We start from the raw sequence: 21,361 nt of genomic DNA, 5'->3' as shown, positions 1-21,361 counted from the left end.
CTGGAGGTTTATAGGGCTTTGATGTAAGAGCCCTATGAAGGAGAGTCTCGGTTTGACTTCCTCCACCTCTCAGCTGCCTGTTCCACGCCCTTGGGCTCGAACAGATTCTTTCCCAGGAGGGAAGAATGTCTGAGCCTGCTGACCTCGACGGCTGGGACCTTTGTATGGAACCTTTCTGCCACCCCATCACGTCGTTTTAGGATTGAATTGGCCCACGAGTTCGAAACTTGGTGGGCCAGAAACTCAATGGTGCGGGTGCCCGAAAGGAGGAAGGTCTCCAGGGCCTTCCTGGTGCTTTCCTTGGACAGGTCCTCGGATCGCAACAGGATGCCAAGAGATCCCAGTAGCCTGCATGGCACACTTTGCAACCTTCTCCTGACTTCTGATATCTGCAGCCGAGAAGGACACCTGCCGGCTAGAGAACCTATCTAGAGGAACTCCCTTGGCAAGTTCTTCCACAGAGTGGTGCACGGGAAGAGCTAAGTAAGACTCTTCCATGATCTCGAAGTACCTCCTCTGGTGGATACGAAGAGGAGGGTGGAGTTTGTTGCCAGCAGTGGAACGGCTTGAGGAGGCGAGCTCAGAGAGCTGCCCCTCGACCTTATCCCTGGCACTCTTCACCCCTTGGGACCAGGGCAAAGCCGCACTGGCCTTAGCGGGTTTCTGGGTGCCAAAGACTCGGTCCAGGACCGAGTCCTTGCCCTTACGAGGGGCACTCTCAGGGTCTGGGAACCCGTTGAGATGCCTCATCAGGGTCAGGACCTGCCAGAAGGCATGCTCTGACTCCTATGGCTCCCCTCCTCAAGAATTGGCAGCAAAGTCTCCAGTCCCCAAAGGCTCTTCTTGGGGGACACGTGGACGTTCTCCGCGGGTCTTGCTGGCTCTGGACGGATCCTAGAGGACGACTTGGGGATGGTCTTGGAGTCCTTTGGTTCCCTCCTGGGCCGAATACAGGTCTCCAACAACGAAGTCTGAGGGCTCCTCTCCGCCCCACCCCTGGACGATCCTTCTGTGCTAGGCGGGGTTGCCCCCATTGGTGCGATGGGAGAACGCCTCGCCTTGGTAGACTCCCCCGGGGACGGAAAGTCTACGTCCACAGGAGAGGGAGAGAAAGTCTGGGGGGGAAGGAGCCTGCCTCAAGGATTTCCTAGGAGCCAGCTTGGCCCTGGGAGAAGTCCCCACGACTTCTACTCCTCTCTTCCTCTTCAGTGGGGTCGGAGCTGCCATTGATTTGAGGCCCATCTCAGCGAAGGCAGGTTTGACCGCCTGCACGACAGCTCTGATAAGGGACCCGAACCAAGGCTGCTTACTGACAGCTGCGCTGTCCCAGACACCCTCTGAAGGGAAGGGGATCGGCCGATCCTTCGGAGTAGAAACAACTACTGGTACTGTCTGAAAGGAAAGGGAAGAAGAAGGTTGGTTCCTGGACCAACCCGGAGATTTCCCCTCCTCCTGCGAGCTCGCTGTTCTGCGCTTGTGGGGGAGGAACGTGAAGACGACCTGGAAGCTCTCGTTCCTATAGCTTCGCGCGGGGGCTTGCGCTTTAAATCCCGGTGGGAATTGCGCTGGGAATCGCGTTGGTGCTTGCGTGGTAGGATTTTCCCTGGCTCGTGCGCGGGCGAATGTTCGCGCAGGTGAGCGCTGGCGTGCAGGAGAGCGACGGCCCGCAGGCGAGCGCTGGCGCGCAGGTGAGCACTGGCGCGCAGGCGAGTGACTGCACACTGGCGAGGGGGCGCGTGGGTGCGCAGGCGATCTATGGCGAGCGATGGCGCGCAGGAGAAGGTGCATGCAGGTGATCGGTGGCGCGCAGGTGCGCATTCTGGCGAAGGCAGAGGTGCGCATTCTGGCGAAGGCAGAGGTGCGCTTTCTGGCGAGGGCAGAGGGTGCGCAGCAGGGTTTGAAGGCGCTAGCACGCGCGTAGGTGATACCTCAAGGGTGCGTGGGCGTGCAGGATCTCGGGGACCTCTAGAAGGGCGCACACCAGGGGCTGCAGCAGGTGCGAGCGATGGAGACTGCGCGCAGTGGCACACCTGCAGGTGAGGGCTGACGAGGAGGCGAGGTCCGTAGGAGATCGCTGATATGAAGGGGAAGAAAGGATCTTCCTTCCAGTGCCCCAGATCTGAGGATCATGGGCGCGCAGGTGAGCGCTGACGCGCAGGCGAACACTGGCGCGCAGGTGGGGAGCGCTGGCGAGCTGGAGATCGTGGGCGCGCGTGGCGCGCATCAGTGTGATGGCGCGCAGTTGTGCGCAGGCGAGGAGAAGATCGCTGGCGTACAGGAGATCTATGGCGCGCAGGTGAGCGCTGGCGAGCAGGAGAGCGCTGGCGAGCAGGAGAGCGCTGGCGCGTAGACTCTGCCATAGGGGATTGCTGGCGCACAGGTGAGCGCTGGTGCGCAGGTGAGCGCTGGCAAGTAGGAGAGCGCTGGCGAGTAGACTCGAACACAGGAGATCGCTGGCGCGTTGTCCCTGGCACAGGATGATTCTGCAGTGAAGACTCAGGAACAGCAGGTGAGCGTTTGCCCGCAATTGTGCAGGAGAACATGGGTGCGCAGGATAAACCTGGCACTTAAGGGACTTACTCACAATGTGAGAAAGCACCTTTTGCCCCGAAGGGACCGGTGCCCGTTGGATAACGGGGTGCGTGGGAGCCCAAAGCACGTCAGCGGCCAGGAACGGAGATGGCAGGTCCAAGGTCTGGCAGGTGTAAGAGATCGTGAACAATCAGCAGAGAGGTCCAGGGATGCAGCTGTAACGGTCGGTGCACGGCGAGGAGGATCCTCTGCGGGGGACTGCGAGGGCGAGGAACCGAAGAGGCACCTCCAAACTCCCTTGTGAGGAGAAGAAAGGCCTCTACGGCGAAGAGGAGGGCAAGCCTTCCGTCGGATACGTCCTCTGGGTGCAGCAGGCAGACCATCATCAGTCCTCCGAAGAGGAGTCTCTGTTAGTGAACTCCCCCGAGGGGGAGAAACACTTGCAGGAGAGACCGTTGGACTTAGCTCCTCCCTCGAAGGATGTTCAGAGGGGGGAACTAAGCCTTCAGCTACATCAACCAAAGCAGAGGTTTGACCTAACTCGTCGGAAGCCTCTGCCATAACAACGTCGACGATAGACAGAGGGTCGACCTCCGCTACTGCTGGCGACTGTTTGACAGCAGCCCCCAAACCTGATTATGTCAAACAGAGCTTCCTTGGAGGGCGAACCCTGAAGCCCCAAGCTGCAATAACTCATTGTTAGAAACATTATTAGAAATATCCTCCCCCGGGGGAGGAGGAGCAGCTGCCTCGCTATGGGAGGCAACTCCCTCTCCCGAACCCTGAGGTCGGTCAACATAAGTACAGCCTACGCAACCACTCAACGGCCTCTCGGAAGAGCTCGATCGAGTGGGAGCTTCGGAGGAGGTTCAGGCTACGGATGAAGAGTCCTTGGGATGTTCTTTCTTCAAGGAAATCCTTGAAGGAGAAAGATCCTGTTTGGACTTCTTCCGGCGCCGGGAAAACCTCTCCCACTGGGAGGTAGACCATTCCCTACACTCACCACACACTTTGTCTCTATCACACCGTTGGCCCCTGCAAAAAGGACATAAGGTGTGAGGGTCCGTGTCGACTGCCAACATATAAGTACCACAAGGGCGGTCAGGTAATCCGGGACACTTCCGCATGGTAGAGGCCAACTGAAAAGAAAAAGCAAAACAAGATCAAAGGCTGTCAATGCGAGGGTGGGAGCAGACACGTCTGTTCATCACCCGATCCAAAAGTAAAGTGAGCTACTGTAATCACAGGTGTGTGAGGGGGGGAGGGGTAGCAAGCTACCCCTCCCTACCCCCTCGTTAACTAGCGAGGGGGTAGTAATCTCTCATTAATTCTAATGGCTCGTCATTTCTGCTACGCCGAAAGTAATACTCCCCTTATTAAATAGCGTGGTTTGTATTTCAGTTACGGAACAAATACTAGACAAGTAGGGAAAACACTGTGCAAAATCGCTACCAAAATAGGAATGAGCACCATCTTGGACCCCTGTAATAGCAGGGGAGGAATGGTAACCTTGATAACGGCTCCCCTTCAATTTTGCCACTCTTCCCCCTCGGAGCGAAAACGCTATTTGGGGTGAAGATTGCCATGTGTCGTATTCAAGATACACGTCTCCTGATATTATGCAATACCCTTAAGAGAAATTTTAAGGATACTCGCGCCAGGAGTTAGAATTCTGGAAACCTATGGTCAATTCTCTGGGAGTATCACTGTAGCCAAATATCCCTTAGAAAGCTGTCTATAGGAAGCTTCCATCAGGACGACATGGCTTGAGCCCAAAAACGTTGTATATTAATGCTCCAATATTAAAAAAACAAAGCATTTGGATTACACATCTCACCTAATTTCATCCTGGTTGGGGAAGACTGAGTAGGTTTGTACAAGTTTTTTTGGAAACCTGTCATTCAGCCTCTCAAGAATATATGATCCCAGACCTGATCCTGTACCACCTGCTATGCTGTGACACAGCACAAATCCTTCTAAGCTATCAGAGCCATCAGCTTCTCTGTCAATTATATCAAACACCTCGTCATAAATACGTTCTCCTTGGCTGAAACCACAAGCCCAGTTATTGCCAGCACCTCCACCTTGTTTTGACATGAAGATGTTCTCTGGATTGTAAAGCTGCAACAAAACATAACTTGATTAGTCATCTTTAAAAGTCATAGAAAAATATTTTAGATATATACTAACATTACCTTATCTCTGCTATAATTCATGAATGTAAATGAGACTCCATCACCTCATAATCCCACTTAATCATCATTGATTTATTGGCTAGCTCTTAAGGTTATGAAGCAGACTATACTGTACTTACTTCTACAGACTAATGCTACACTAAATACACAATGACCACACAGTTCTAATATATAATTTGTAAATTATAATTCCCCATAAAACTTACTTTGGCATATTCTGAATTCATGATGCTGTGGATAACTCTAGGCTCCAAATCCAACAATACAGCACGTGGGATATAGTGTTCATCATCTGCTTGGTAGAAAAATACGTCCTTCCGGTCTGTTCCTTCTGTAACATAATCTTCTAATGTTCCTTCTGGTGAGATGCCATGTTCTGCACATAATTTTTTCCAAAACTCAAACCCAACTGCAAAATACAAACATGGAAAACCTGAGTAACATAAAATACATGCACCTAAAAGTATCTGATATCTATAAAGAACTTTCTAAGAGGATAATCATCCAGTTTTTAAGATATATCTTCCGTTCTACCAAAGCAGATGATTTCTAGTTAAAAACATAAATTCCCCAAACTTACAGTAAGAATTATGTAAACCTGTGAAATACTATAAGGGAGATATAAGAGTGGACTACATGCAAGGTAATGCATGATGTGCAAGGTTAAGATTGTGTTAAGTTCCAGGTTTTTTAACTTACTGCCCTCGAGGTCAATTTATGTGAGAGGGTTCAATGGATGTGCATCAGTAGGGTAAAGACCCAGCATGTTAGATTAGGTTAGGTTAGGTTAGGATAGGTTAGATTTATTTAGGTTAGGTTAGTTAAGGATAGGTTACATTAATTTAGGTTAGGTTAAGTTAAGTTAAAGCACATCCTTGTAATTTCCAGATTTCTGGCTCTCTTGAGTCAGGTTAGGCACTTTACCTTCCCCAGCCAGCTAAGAACCCACCATACTATTGGATGTAAGATTAGGTTAGAACTCATCGCTGCAATTATACATACAGTATATTTACTTCCAGGATTGATACTAATGACAAGCATGAAGTAGTCTATGGATTTTTTCAAATGGGTATGGTGTAATTAACATCAACTGCCATTTCAAACTGGTATAATTCATTTGATTTTGGAATTCACCTGGCAGTCTCGGCTTTAGTTCAGGGCATACTCATGGATAAATTGGCAGCACAACAGAGGTTTGTTGTGCCTGGGGGGCACGGTGAAATGAAGCTTTGACTCCAGGGAGTCATTGGCCACAATCACCCGGGTGTTGCAAAGAGCTAGAGCAAGGGAATCGAAGACTCGCAAACTCGCTTACGAGGAACTTGAGATAGGGATCATTCAAGGAAAGACACCCTCTCTCACTGGCGAGAAAAACGACCATCCTCGAAGAGTGGAGGAACCTACAACTGAGCGAACTCAGTGAGCGGGAACTCCTAAGAACCAGGCTACAATTCCTCAGGTGGGGGAGGGAGGAATTATCTGCTGGGGGGACGAAACTGACTGGAAGGAACTCCCTTCCAGCGGCTCTGTGAGGATGGTCACGACCAACCCCTGCGAAGTCAGATGTGCACTCATACGGTGCCCCAAGCTTCAGAACCTCCTAAAGCCAATCCTTAGCCAGGGAACTCAAAAGCCCAGAGGAAAGCCACAACTGATGTAAGGTAGATTCTGCCTGGGTGTAGGGTGCCACCTAATTGGTGGAGGAAGTGGCAGGGCCTTCCCGGCCCACAAGTTGTCCAGGGGTAAAATCACAAATTTTAAGTAATTTGTATTTTTCCTAACATACTTACCTCGAACTACTTTCTTAGGAGTACCTGGAATCTCCTCTCATCCGACCAGAGTTTTGTGTAGTTTACCCTACGTTTTCTGTGAGGGCTAACCTCAGGCGGAAGGATACGTTCCCTGAGACTAGGCCCATGTCAGGGAGCGTGCTAGCTTGGGTCTCGACCCTCAGTAAGTTCTTGGTTGCTTAGTTACTTAAAGGGTCAGTAAGGCACTTGGGGAAGGAAGGGCGGGTCATTACCCGAAAGTAGTTCGAGGTAAGTATGTTAGGAAAATACAAATTACTTAAAATTTGTGATTTGTTCCAACACAGAAACTTACCTCGAACTACTTTCTTAGGAGACTTACACTTTAGGAGGTGGGAGTGTCCTTCTTGACCCCTAGACCTAGCTAAGCAGGATGAAAAGGAACCTAGATAGGGGGCTAGGTTCAAAGGTGATCAGAAAACGAAACGTAGGAGAAAACTACACAAAGAGCTCATGTTAGTGTCTAAGTAACTCACCTGTGCAAGAATTCCTCGTAGACATGTCCTTTGATGATGTTGTGACTTGAGGTCTTGTGCAGGCTCTACCCGAGTCATTCTCCGAGGGAAAGAGGGGGAAGGAAGAGCAAGTGGGTTTTTAGGGAAACGAACCTGTGTCTCTTGGTCTTAGTACCCACGATTGTACCTGGGGCTATACCGTTAAATCACTTGGAGCGCGGAGATGACTGTTCCTATAGAGAACCCATCCAGGGACTTTCTCGAACATTCCTTCAGGTAGTGCGTTGTGAAGGTAGACTGGTTAGACCAGGTGCCTGCTCTTAGGATCTGAGCCACTGCCATGTTCCTTTCGAAAGCTAGGGAGGTACTTAGACCCCTAATGTCATGGGGCCTGGGTTTACCCGGCAGGGGAACGCCCGCACTGCTATAGCCCCTGATAATCACCTGTCTTAGCCAGAAAGATATAGTGTTCTTCGAAACCGGCTTTTTCACTGTACCTGTGGAGATGAAAAGGCTCTTGATACCAGGACGGAGATTAGCCGTCCTCTTCAGGTATTTCCTTACGGCTCTGACAGGACACAACTTCAAGTCCTTCGGATTGCCTGAATACCAGGACGGAGATTAGCCATCCTCTCCAGGTATTTCCTTACGGCTCTGACAGGACACAACTTCAAGTTCTCCGGATTGCCTGAACGAGGAATTGCTGGTATTGAGAAGCCCTCAAACCTGGGATCCCAAACTGCTGGATTCTGGGTCTTAGCCACAAAAGCCGGGACGAACTTGAAGGAAAGCTCACGCCAACCCTTCGTGTGTGAGACCTCGTAAGACAGTCCGTGAATCTCACCCACCCTCTTAGCTGATGCCAATGCCAACAGAAAGACAATCTTGAGGGTGAGGTATCTGTCCACTATGTCTTCAGGGGTTCGAACGGGGGTTCACTTAACATTTTCAGGACCCTAGCCACATCCCACTGAGGAACCCTGACGGCTTGAGGGGGGCATGCTTGTTCAAAGCTCTTGATGAGCATTGAGATATGTCTCAAGGAACCCAGATCGATGCCCTTCAGGAGGAAGACTTGGCCTAAGGCTGCACGTACTCCCTTGATGGCCGGGATAGACATACCAGCTACGTCTCTGAGGTGTACCAGGAAGTCTGCAATCTCCGGAATGGAGGCCCTCAGCGGCTTGATGTTTCTGGAGGAGCACCATTTCGTAAAGGTGGTCCACTTAGCCTGGTACACCGCTGCCGATGAAAGCCTCAGATATCCCGACATCCTTTCAGCCATTCTTGCTGAATAGTCCTCCTTCCTCAGGAGACGCTCGATAACCTCCACTCGTGAAGGCGGAGGGACTGAGGATTGTCGTGGAACCTTTGAAAGGGGGGCGGCCTCAGAAGGTCCGACCTGTCTGGAAGAGGCCAAGGGGGAAGGCACGCTAGTTCTTTTAGGTCCGCGAACCACTCTCTCTCCGGCCACCAAGGCGCTACCAAAGTCATCCTTAGATTGTGGGCCATCCTTACCCCGTAGAGCACCTGTCTGAGCAGCGCGAAGGGGAGAAAGGCGTATGCGTCTAGATTGTCCCACCGGTGTTGGAAGGCGTCCTCCAACGCCGCTTTTGGGTCTGGGACAGGAGAACAGAATACAGGGAGTTGTGCATTCAGCCTTGTCGCAAAGAGATCCATCACTGGCAAACCCCATTTCTGGATGATGAGCTTGGCTACCTCTGGGTGCAGGGACCACTCGGTTCCTACCACTTGACCCATCCTGCTGAGTCCGTCAGCCAGGACGTTTCTTTTCCCTGGAATGAACCTTGCTGCGATCGTGATCTGCTGACTCGGCCCAATCCAGGAGTTCTAACGTGAGATCACACAGCTCCCTCGATTTCAGTCCTCCCTGCTTCTTTTTGTATGCTACTACCGTGGCATTGTCGCACATCAGTGCCACAGTGTTTCCCCGTAGTAGGCTGACGAACTGTAGGCACGCCCTTCGAACCGCCCTCATCTCTAGGATGTTTGTGTGTTGTGCCTTTTCTTCCTCCGTCCAACTGCCTCTTGCTGACCTTCCGAGAAGATGGGCGGGCACCCCATCCCTCCTTGGAAGCGTCTGTGAAGAGAAGCCTCTCGGGGGGCTCGGCTGCGAAGGGCATCCCATTGAGGGTGTTCGTCTGGTCTTGCCACCGTTCCAGGGCTTCTTTCGTTTCCGGGAGCACGGGAACCACCTTGTGGGGGGAATCTACCTGGTTCCAGAGTCCCTTCAGATTCCATTGTATGTTCCTGAATTTGAGCCTCCCTTGGAGAACCAGTTTCTCCAATGATACGAGGTGACCTATTAACTGCTACCAGTCCTTTGCTCTCCTGGGTAGTCCCGACAAGAAGGGGCGAAGGATCTGGTCCAAGTTGTTCAGCCTCTCTTCCGACGGAAAGGCTGTCACTAGCCGGGAGTCTAGGACCATCCCTAGGTAGGTCATCCTGGTGGAGGGTGACAGATGTGACTTCTCCAGGTTGATGGTGATGCCCAGAATCTTGCAGAACTGCAGTAGCTTCGCGCCTTGTTCCCTCAAAACTTCTCTGAGGATGAAAGGAGCAACCAGTCGTCTAGGTAACGAATCAGGCGGATGCCCCGTTCGTGAGCCCACACTGAGACTGTTGCGAAGACCCTCGTAAAGACCTGAGGCGCTGTGGACAGTCCGAAGCAGAGGGACTTGAACTGCAATGTCTGGGCACCCCATTTCACTCAAAGATACTTCCTGCTGGAGGGGTGAACTAGATTTTGAAAATAAACGTCCTTGAGGTCTATGGACATCATGAAGTCCCCTTCCCTAAAGGACTCCAGGCCCGACTTCGGGGTGTCCATCTTGAAGTTGGTCTTGCACACAAACTTGTTGAGGGCCAAGAGGTCTATGACCGGTCTCCACCCTCCCGTTGCCTTCTCCACCAGGAAGAGCCGACTGTAGAAGCCCGGGCCCGGCTCCTGTACCGTTTCCATTGCTCCCTTCGCCAACATCGTGGAGACTTCCTCCTGCAAGGCTGTCCTCTTCAAAGGGTCCTTGGGCGCCAACCACTCCGCCCGACTGGCTGGAATCAGGGGCGGAGGTTCTGCCAGAAACGGTAGCCTGTACCCTTCCTTTAACACTGTTACTGTCCACGGGTCTGCTCCGTGGTTTTTCCATGTTTGCCAAAAATGTCTGAGGCATCCCCCCACCTGAGGCTTGGGCAGGAGTAGGGGGCCTCTCTCCCTATCTCCTTCTAGAGGAACGACCTGTACGCCCCCTCCTGGAGGCCGAGTAGGAAGTCCTAAAGGAGGCTGGAGCTGAAACTGCTCCCTTACGGGAGGGCTGCAACAGCTGCGACCAAGGAGCTGTTGGGGCGTCTCTCCTGGGCTGGCTAGGCGAGGCTCGAGGAGTATTAGGCCCATCGGACGCAGACCTCCTGTGGGTGGGTCTCCGCAGTACTTGGGGTCTGGGAACACTCACATCCTCCCGCTTCTGGACCTTCTCCATGATTTCCTCTGCTTCCTTCAGGGGAAAGAGGACGTCTTCCCACAAGGGCAGGCTCCTGAGGGCCCTCGCTTCTCTGTCCGGTATCCGTCTAGACAGCTTGCTCAGGACCGTTTCTCTCCTCCGAAGCACCCAGTTGGCTGATTGGGCTAGGGACTGGTATGCCAAGAACTTCAGTGCCCTACCTCCCGAGATAATCAGCTCCTTCAGGAGAGCCTGATTCCCCGGAACTGAGAGGTCGCAAGAGGATTGCATACCTACAAGAGTGGAAGCCCACCAGTCTAGCCAAGAGGCGACGTTGGCTAGGTCTTTCGCCATCTCCTCCATCATCGTCGCCTCTGACTGGGAGAAACAGATTGGGGCTGATGAGGCTCTGTCTTCCGGGGCCCCTTGGCCTAAAACTAGGAGGGAGGCCTCCATCTTGCAGGCCCCTGGGCGCTGTCCTTCTGGTAGATAGAATTTACTCTGGGACCTCAGTCCCTGGAGTAACTTCGAGGAGCTCTGAGATTTGGGGGCCTCTGCATTACCAGCCACAATCTTGTTGACATGAGCTCTACCGAGCCTCATGTCCCTGGCCACTGGAAGAGCCAACGAAGGCCTTTGCTGGACGGGGGCCCCCATTAGCCTATTGAGGCTAGAGTGCCAGGCGTCCTCGTCGGAGGGTTCAGGTTCCTCTATACGGTGGTGCTTCCTAATGAGGCCTATCACCCTCCTGGAGGCCGAGTCCTCCGCTGGCGCACTCTCCGCGTTGTCGTCGACGTCCTCCGTCTGGCGGCCTGCTTCTCTAGGAGGAATTCTTCTGGCGGATGCCGCCGCGCAAGGCTCTGGACGCAGGACGGGCATTGCCGTGGCGGCGAGGGCCTCCGTCCTCTGTCTGTCCTTCGTCGTGGAGGACGAGGCTTCCGTGGGCTTGCCCGACGGAGGAAGCCGTCTCTCCTTGTCTAGGGTCCTCGGTGCTACTTTCGAGGACGCGATGCGGCTGCCCGTCCGAAGAGGCGACTCTCTCCGCTGGGCGGATTGAGTCGACACCTTCGCGGTCTTACGCCTGTCGGATGAAGTCCGCGGGGCCGAGTCCCAACGAGGTTCTAGCTTGTGGCTGGCGGAGAACCTTCCTGGAGACTTGTTTCTGAGACGCCAACCCAAAGTGCTCGGGACCGAAGTAAAGTCCACGAGCTTACTGCGGGGGATGACGACCCAATCTTCCCCTGGTGATCTGCTCCTCCTGAATTTCCTACAAGGGGGCAGGGGCATGGAGAGTGGTCACCTGAACGACTTGCTGGGCTACGGAGGGCGTAGGCTGCAGGAACACATCCAGTACTGACGAAGGTGGAGCTGGGGGAGAGCGTGGGCGTTCTACGCTAGGGAACCAGGATCCGAGGCCTTCCTCCAACCTCAACGGGGACCTACAGGGCGTCCTCGGAGGCACCCATTCGAGGGGATCCGCCGACGGTGAGTCTTCCTTCTCTGGGGTGCCTTCAGCTGCAGAGGTACCTGAAAAACATGACCATGATGCGGGCGAAGAGACAGGGACATTCTTACTCCACATGGGATCATCAGACGAGACGTGACCCGCGAGCACCAGGGCATCGTCTCTAGGACCCCCACTAACCTCACCTTCAGGCCCCCCACTTGCCTGGAAAGAAGCTGCTACCCCACTATCATGAAGAACAGACTCCTGGGGAAGAGTCTCTGGCTTCTTCCCCGCAACGGACTTACCTCGTCCCCTACTCTGGGTAGGGGAAGGTGGAAGCGAAGCTCTATCTGACGTTCCTCCTGGAGATGTTAAGGGCGAAGAGGTGCTAGCCTTCTTGGGCGACCTCTTGGAAGACTTCTTCTTCTTGGTACCGAAGCGTACCTACTGCACCTCACTCCACGAAAAGCACTCCGGACACGTGTCCGACGGGGAACACACTCTGCCCCTGCACGACGAGCACAAGGAATGAGGGTCTACCTCCGGCTTAGACAGAAACGCACCACATGACTTCCCAGCCCTAGGCCCAAGCTAGCACACTCCCTGACACGGGCCTAGACTCAGGGCACGTATCCTTCCGCCTGAGGTTAGCCCTCACAGAAAACGGAAGTAGGGTAAACTACACAAAACTCTGGTCGGATGAGAGGAGATTCCAGGTACTCCTAACAAAGTAGTTTGAGGTAAGTTTCCGTGTTGGAACAAATAGTAATTACTCTTACACGATGGCCCTCTCGAGGAAGTCAAATGAGAAGCAACGTGCCTCAGGAGGAAGCCAAACAAGAATGAGCAGTAGAGGAGAGTACGAGGTACAGGAGAAAGAAGTTTGGACTTCTTCAACCTCGAGGGCGACTCCTAATGAGAAGAATCCCTTTCAGGTTTCTACTTCCTTCACCTACCGCACCACTTCCACTGGGAGGATGGCCACTCGAGGCACTTGCCGAATGGAGAAGCCTAATTTCAAAAGTGCCATCTGCACACAGGGCAAAGCCAGTGAAGCTCAGTTTCCATGACCGACATGCTAGGGCAAACCCGCATGATCACAACTGCATGCACACCCGAAAGTGAAAGGAAAATTTAATAAGTTTTACGGCTAGTTAAAGGGGTTAACAGAAGAGCGGAAGGATAAGTGTTCACTCCACCGAATTAAAAAAAAGGGCTGGATCTCATTGGGTGAGTTGGTCAATTCCCTATGATCCCTGCTAACTAGTGGAGGGTTGTTGACACCTCGTGCAAAAGTTTACAGCTAAATTCCAGCTCGCACTGAAACATAAATCCATAATAAAGAACGAAAAGTTTGTGTAAGATCAAATTACTTTGTTATTTTTATTAACACAATTGTGCTCTACCCAGAAGATTTTCCTCCATGTAACTTTTCCAGGACAAGGTCTGTTGTCACAAAAATAAATATTGCCAACTAAATCTTTCTTCAATAATGGAGCCAAATATTAGTAATACTGTTTCCTATGAAAACAGACGTCTATCATATATTCAAGTTGTAGAGGAAATCAGTATCAACGAGATATTCAAATTTCAGTGAAATTAATTAGACATGTTTAGTATTACCCTAAGCTAACCCTACCTAACTTGATCTCCATTATTTTCAATTCTATTGCTAAGAATAGAGCAGTCTATGAGGGGCCTACTCGGTTGGCCAGTAGGTGGTATTATTGTACTGTATTACAGGGTAATGTAACCTAGGGAAAAAACTACTTATTCCTATAGAAAAAGGTCTGTTCTCTTCGAAAATGACACTCGTTCCTGTTGCAAATGAATAGTTTCAGAAATATATATATATATATATTTATATCCACCAATAATGGGGGAACCCTGATAACCTGTAATACAGTAAGACTTTACCCAACATTTCTTGCAGGTTAGGTTGGAGGGTGTTCTCTGAAACCTGCGAGGTCCTGTCCATCATTATACAAAGGATTCGCTAATTGGCAAAAGCAAGATCATGTAAAGAAAAATACCTAGACATATTAGTGCAAGGTGGAACTGAAAATATATACCTTAGTATCAGAATAAAAATAAAAAATTAATTTTTTCTGTCAGATATATCAGATATAGAGGGTGGTAAAATAGTTAGGTTATTTGGGGTGTATGAACAATAGCAGCCACTTTTATGTACGATGACGGCTGACTATGAATACAGCAGTGTAAGGGGGGTCGCAGGGGGGCGTTAGCCACCCCGTTAGGTAAGTATGTAAGGACACAGCTTGTAGGATAGGTTAGGGGGAGGGAAAGTTTAGTTTAGTTGGTGCTCATATTTTAAGCTCGCTGAGGGAACTGGTCGCTGATATACAAAGGCTTCGGTTCTTTTATCGGAGGTATCCTGTTAGGTCTCCCATACTCTCTTGAGGATGTAATTCTGATCAGAGATTATCAGCCTATTGTTGCCCATAAAATTTCTTTGGGGTTACCTTTCTCCGTAAAGGAGTTGACAGGCTTTGGGGGGGGGGGTTATATTGTTATGCATAAACATATGAACGAATAGCACAGCACATATACGACCTCTCATACACATCCAGTTTATATATGATGTTGGGCATAAATTACATAGGCACGTTAACTTTAATATTATATAATTCCACCATCGTTTTTATAGTACAACATTGGTCACAAAGTTAGTACTGAACTGGCATAAACGAATGGAATTTTCAAATACAGTATTTTGAACACCATATACTAAATCCTCCTAGGGCCATATTATTTAGCATAACTACATTTAAACTAAGACAATGACTCAAATCACTACTCACTCTGATTTCCACACTGGCCCAGCTGGAGGGTAATTACTTCACAAGGCATGACTTATTGTCTGTTTGGGGTCTTGTTTTTGTTTACTAATATGCTTCTCTCAGCTGACACACCTCGAAAGTCGAACTCCGCCAAAATGTTTTGGATTTTGAATGAGAAGTAACAACTGAGTTTCAGCAAACAGTTCGTTGGTATACCATTCAGCTTCCCGTATACTCATAGATCCTCCTCCATTTATTTAGTACTCAGATTTACCTAAATGTTTCAGTTCGGTTGATATAATTATCGTTCATGACTATTAAATTTCTTAACTATTTTCTTTACAAACATCAGTTATCATAATATTAGTTTGGGTTTTTCATTTATATTTGTGATTTATTTGATTTACCAGTGTAGCCTACTTTTTCCTCTCAAGTGCTTGTGCTTAGGGCTTCAAATATTAAAAATCCCACCACATTACTCAATAATTACATGAATAAACTTCAATTACTACTTTCATAATTTCTTATCCCATTAGTGTATTTAATGCACATGCAGTGCATATCACATGAGAAAAGTTACAGTCTGTTCTTTTTTTTTTTTTTTTAATATACAGCCACAAGCCTAAATAACAAGTTCCCACTAGACAAACGAAAAATTGAAGACATTAACGCTTTCAAGAATAAGCTGAATACTTTCTTACTTTAAGTGTTTCAACAATGTGGATTTGAAAAAACGAGGAATACACCGTGTGATACGCTAATACCTACTTTACGGGTTTATTTCTCGCCCTCCATCAGACACTAAAAGTCTGTTCCTTGGTGTGTGAAAAATAATTTCTTTCCAGTTAATGTTTTGCTCTGTATCTTATCAGTTAATTCGCTAGCATTTCTACAATGTGATTTCTAAATGAAGGAAATAATGATTCTGGTCATTATGAGGTAAAATGAGATTATCCATGGGTTGGGAAATGTAGTAGGCCTAAAGCTTACAAACGTTTAAAAACTCCTATGAAAGTAAGATTCTGTTCCGTGGAAATAGGCTATATTTTTTTCTGTACTGACTTCTGATAGCAATGTTCTTATAATGCAGCCATATAGAACTATTTATGACAACACCAATTTATAAAAAGATACATTTCACTAAAATCTACCCCTTTTTAACAATGCTATAATTTTCTTCGCAACTAAAGTACATTCAGCCTGACAAATAAACTAAAAGTGTTCGCAAAAAAATGAATAGAAATATAAGTTATCATATAATTAGTTGCTTAAACAATAAAAAAGCTAAAAGGAACGCTTCTCGTGTGTCAATATATAAGTATGGAGTTTATTATACATCTGATCGAATATTGTGTATGGTGCATTTTATGTTCACTTTGCATTGCGTTTCCATCACACACATAAATATCCCGCGAAACGATTTCTATGTAAAGGCAAACTCATCCTTTAATCATTGATGCAAAGGGTCATAATAAAGGTATGACCGTAATACAAAAGATTTTTATCAAATATTGCACATACGTTTTATAGCATATATATATATATATATATATATATATATATATATATATATATATATATATATATATATATATATATATATATATATATATATATATATATATATGCATAAATTTTTATAAACATTGTTAATTCGATCTTTATAATTCAGTGAAAATAATAGAACTAAGAAGCAGAACTCATAAAATACACTTTGAGCAGTTTCAACTTCAAACAGCAGCAAAAAGCTATACAGTATCTATGAGAGCTCAACTTCGTTGAGTAAATTTGCGCAGTGACATTCGATGATGATTAAAGTCCTTGAAGCAGGGGTGAGCAACCTTTATAAACAAAGGATAAGTAGCTAAGGTACAATCAGGCACACTATTCTATTTAATTTCTCTTCCTCTTGTTTTGTTAAAGTTTTCATAGTTTATATAGGAAATATTTATTTTAATGTTACTCTTCTTAAAATATTTTATTTTTCCTTTTTTCCTTTCCTTACTGGGCTATTTTCCCTGTTGGGGCCCCTGGGCTTATAGCATTTTGCTTTTCCAGCTAGGGTTGTAGCTTAGCAAATAATAATAATAATAATAATAATAATAATAATGTTGTAAAGTAATTGAGTCGGTGGAACTTCAAAAGTTCAAACTTTTTCCTCACTGGGCTATTTATCCTTGTTGGAGCCCGTGGGCTTATAGCATCCTGTTTTTTTTTAACTAGGTTGGCTTAAATAAAAACAACAACAATAATAAAATAATAATAATAATAATAATAATAATAATAATAATAATAATAATAATACACGTCCATGCCACATCCTGCTAATTGCTAGTTCATATCCACTACTATATGATAAATAAGTATACAGTATATAATTGTGTGCTATCCTGTTATTATCGATAGAAATAGCCATGTATTGTCTATATGTGAATAGATTATAAGAGATAAGACTAAAATATGCAATAATCATAACTAGTTTTGAAGGCCATCTAATCTTTTCTATTGACCATATGAAAGGTTATCCTAGACCTAATCATATAGCATTTGTTGCATCATCTTGTCAACATCCATACCACCAGCCTGATTTGATCTAATGTATGATACTTTTCAGATGCAAATCAGACAAAAGTAAATGAAGACTCATCCTCAGAAAGTCTTTCGTATTAGACAAACAGGCATATACAATACACCTCTACACTTTACCTCTCTCAGCCCCTTACTGTCTTTGCTTTCTCAGGGGCCTATCCAAAGTCTTTTTTAAGATTTATGATTAATTTGGTAGGTTTCAGGCTATTTCCCATGGGCCGTCCTAAATTTTAGACGAAAACTAGACCTCATAGAGAGACTTACAGGGAGAAGTCTGTCGTTCAAGTCGTGAATACGGTAATGATTCATGCTCTATTATCATAAGTGTTCAAATTTTTCTTTAATAAACAAAGTCGAAATTGTGGTTTTCAAGACCCCTGTTAAGAATATTTGTCAGTTTAAACAGTGTAAGTGTATATAAGAATCAACTTCCTCCGTGTATTAACTTACGGTACAGGTAGGCCTACTTGTGTTACTTTATAGCTAGAAACAGCTAAACTTATGGAAATTTGTTACACCAACTTTAACATCAAGGTTTTTAAATTATCCCTTTGTATATCAATTAATCTTTGTTAAGTCATGAAAATAAATAGATTACTGATATGACAAAACGCACGCAATATGCTGTACTGCGCTACCCTTTACTCAGATATCAAAATTATGATTCAATCAGGTTAGTAGGCTATAAAAATGGGGGTTTTTCATAAGCCCCGTAACATTTTGTAGAAAATAAATAGTACGGATGGGCAGTAAAGTGATCAGTTACTCGGTATATGGTAATTTTACCTATTTAATCAGGCCTTATGTTGACCGGACCCCATTGAATTTCAATGCGATCGAGGTGGCCTTGCAGACTCTCGAGGAGTCGAATACCAATTTTATTGTCATTCCAAATTCAACTCAAATTAGGATAAGGTCGAGTTGATTGCTTGCCTCAATCCCATTCTGCTCGAAAGATTTGTCAGACAGCAAGATGGTATGTATGCAAGTTGGTTTTGTATGCTTTCTATTTTATTTATAGCCCATGCATACAGTTGTTTCGAAAGGAATGTCTGAATTACGGGTGGTGGTTTTACCTCAAATCTTACCATACTCTATAAACCGTGGCCATAAAACCTATAACACCCTGGTGCTTGCAGTACAGTCAGTGAATTATTATTATTATTATTATTATTATTATTATTATTATTATTATTATTATTATTATTATTATTATTATTGCTAGCTAAACTCCAACCCTACCTGCAACCTCACCATCCTTGTGAGCTAAGAATGGCGGGTTCGGGGGGGGGCCTATAGGCCTATCTGCTCAGTCATCAGCAGCCATCGCCTAGCTTGGATGGAGATGGGGTCAAGACGGCCTTTGGGCTTGGGCGTTGATCATATGGATGTATGGTCGTCTCAAGGACATTGTCCTACTCGATAGGGCAATGTCACTGTCCCTTGCCTCTGCCATTCATGACGAACTTTAAATCTTTGAAAGCAAGATGGTCTAAGCCCAAAAATAGCCCAGTAAGGAAATGAAACAAGTATGTTAACTGCAAGAGAAGTAATGAACAACCAAAATAAAATATTTTAAGAACAGTAATTGAGGTATACTATAGATATTTCTAAAATGTTTTTGCAGCGTGTGCTACTTTTATACCCTAATTGCGCACACTTTTTTTTTCTCTTTTTTTTTTTAGCTAACTTACCGTCGTTCCTGCTTCCTTGCCTCGGTCTTCCTGCAAATTAATTTCTAAACTTTCAACTCGATAATGATATCCTTTTAATTATCCTTAAACTGTGAAGTGTTTCAATTTGACCCCCAGCCTTCAAGGCCAGGTTCTGTCGGCAGTCATTGCCCAAGTTTTAACAATGAGTACGTCGAGATTTTACCGGTACACATTTAGTGTAGTATTTGAAGGTCAGTGAAACTTGCCTCATATTTCAATTAGACATGTCAATATGAATTCAGTTTAGACTAATTAAACTAGAGGCTCGATGTTTATCGTCTGTCAAATAAAGGCCTTTGACAGGTTGCAAATTCGGATTTGTCCTCTATAGTTTTTTTTTTCTTTTGCAACCAGTTCCGTTGTGCTAATTGTTGGTACTTCTGAAGATACAGAATACTTCACTGATCAAATGTCAACTTTAATTAAATTGTAACACCTTGATAATCCAACTAACAAAGGACTAAGCTTAGATGTATAAAGACACCAAAGTAACAAGGCAACCTAGCAATTACGTGACCGTTGCCGGTGTAGCAGGAAATCCCCCCACCCCCTTCCCGACTGAAATTCCCCCGAGAATATTAGCTTAGGATCGATTTTCCCCCGGGAGAAAAGCAGCCTGGGCTGTTATTCTCCCAGAGGAAATTTTAGATCTAAGATTTCCCCCTCCCCTTACATAGAAGCTTTGAGCTTTATTTCCACGTAAATAAACCGTTCTTCCGGTATCCCCGCCCCGTTCCAGATGGACACAGGTGGGAACCTGGGACTTTGGGTGGGCAAAAACAGAGAAAAAAAACCGTCATTATTTGACACTTTCGAGATTTGCAAAAGGCCACATAATCTTACACACCCACCTAACCTAACACAGTAGTTCCTAAGCGACGGACCTAACCGGGGGCAAGCCTCCCGGACCCCCTTCCTAGGTCATGAAGCTGTCCAGGTTATAGACCTAGCCGGGGGTAGGCCACACCGGACCCATTTCCAAGGTCACAAACGTAGTCAGGGCCAAGCACCAGGACCCTCCCTCCTTCACAGGTCTCAAACTTACCCATGTCACAGACCTAGCCGAAAGGTAACCCCCCTCCCCGACTCCCTTCCCAGATCACAGACCTAGGCCCGGACCCCCTACCTAGGTCACAAACATTGCCAAGTCTCAAACTTACCCTGTCACAGACCTAGCCGAGAGGTAAGCCCCCCACTCCATTCCCAAGTCAGAGACCAAGCCTCGGACCCTCCTACCCACGTCACAAACTAAAAGTAAATCTTAAATAATTCCTTCTCTTATGATTGACACCTACGTCTTTTTTTTTTCTTTTTATTAGCAATTTTCACAGTCGAGTTACAATAAAAATATGTTGGTCTTCGATTAAAGATAGCTCAGAATCACACTTGCGACTCTAAAGTTTGAGGGATAACACAGTAAGATTTTAAAAAGGAGTTCACTACATTAGGTGTATATACCTTAAAAGTCACCATGAAATTTTAGTTGCTATACTTCACTATTGCCATACGCTTATAACAGCAGTGGGGTTTGAGGAATCTTGATCCAGAGGGGGAATATCATTCTGGGACAATATTCCCCCAGGGGAGATATATCCTGACTAATATTTCCCACGGGGAGAATTGAAGAGTAGATTATCATATCTAAAAGATTAACTTAATAATTCTCACCACCGCTGAAGAAATTGTTTTATCTATATGTCTTACACGTATTAGACCTGAATAGTACGCTGCAATCTCTACAGTATATAGTCTCTGTATTAGACCGACTGGCATAAACATTATACCTCTCCCCCTGTCGGTCCTTTTCTGTCTATGCTCTCTCGGGTCTCAGCCCTCAGGGGCTTATCCGAAGTCTTAATATTTATGATTAATCTTGGTATATTTAAGGCTTTGTCTTAAATAAGGTCATTCCTGTGGGCCGCCCAATAAGACAATTTCTAGACGAGAACTATGCATCATTGATAGACTTAGAGGGCCAAGTCTGCTGTAAAGTCGTGAATATGGCAATGATTCGTTTAATTTTTCTTGAATAAACAAAGTTAAAATAAAGGTTTTCATTGCCCACATTAAGATTATGTTGACAGTTTAAGAATCATTTTCCTCCATGTGTTAAGTTACAGTACAGGTAAGTCTACTTATACTAAGCTAGAGACAGCTAAAGTTAGGATTCAGTAAGTAGCAGGCTCTACAAATGAAATTTTCATAAACCCCAGTATGATGAAAATTTTTTTGAAAATAAATTACATATACGGCCACTAATGCGACCATTTACTCGGTAAATAGTAATTTGGCCTATTTAACCAGGCCCTATGTTGACCAGACCCCATTAAATTTCAATGCGACCGAGGTGGCCTAGCAGTT

The 21,361-nt window shown here is 46.4% G+C and overlaps 1 protein-coding gene across 1 annotated transcript in view; it reads right to left on the bottom strand.

Moving 5' to 3' along the window:
• The window catches only part of LOC137644054 (tubulin gamma-1 chain), a 71,474-nt gene extending 56,598 nt beyond the window's left edge, over positions 1-14,876 (bottom strand). The window contains exons 1-3 of the mRNA XM_068376962.1: positions 14,718-14,876; positions 4,934-5,136; positions 4,370-4,653 (exon numbers count right to left, since the gene is read on the bottom strand). Coding sequence (XP_068233063.1) covers positions 4,370-4,653; positions 4,934-5,136; positions 14,718-14,766 — 536 coding nt within the window. The 5' untranslated portion in view covers positions 14,767-14,876. The remainder of the gene's footprint in view (positions 1-4,369; positions 4,654-4,933; positions 5,137-14,717) is intronic.
• Between the last annotated feature and the right edge of the window lie 6,485 nt (positions 14,877-21,361).

Source organism: Palaemon carinicauda, chromosome 7 (assembly GCF_036898095.1).
Source record: "Palaemon carinicauda isolate YSFRI2023 chromosome 7, ASM3689809v2, whole genome shotgun sequence".
Taxonomy (NCBI): Eukaryota; Metazoa; Arthropoda; class Malacostraca; order Decapoda; family Palaemonidae; genus Palaemon; species Palaemon carinicauda.
This window is presented reverse-complemented; position numbering and strand designations above follow the sequence as displayed.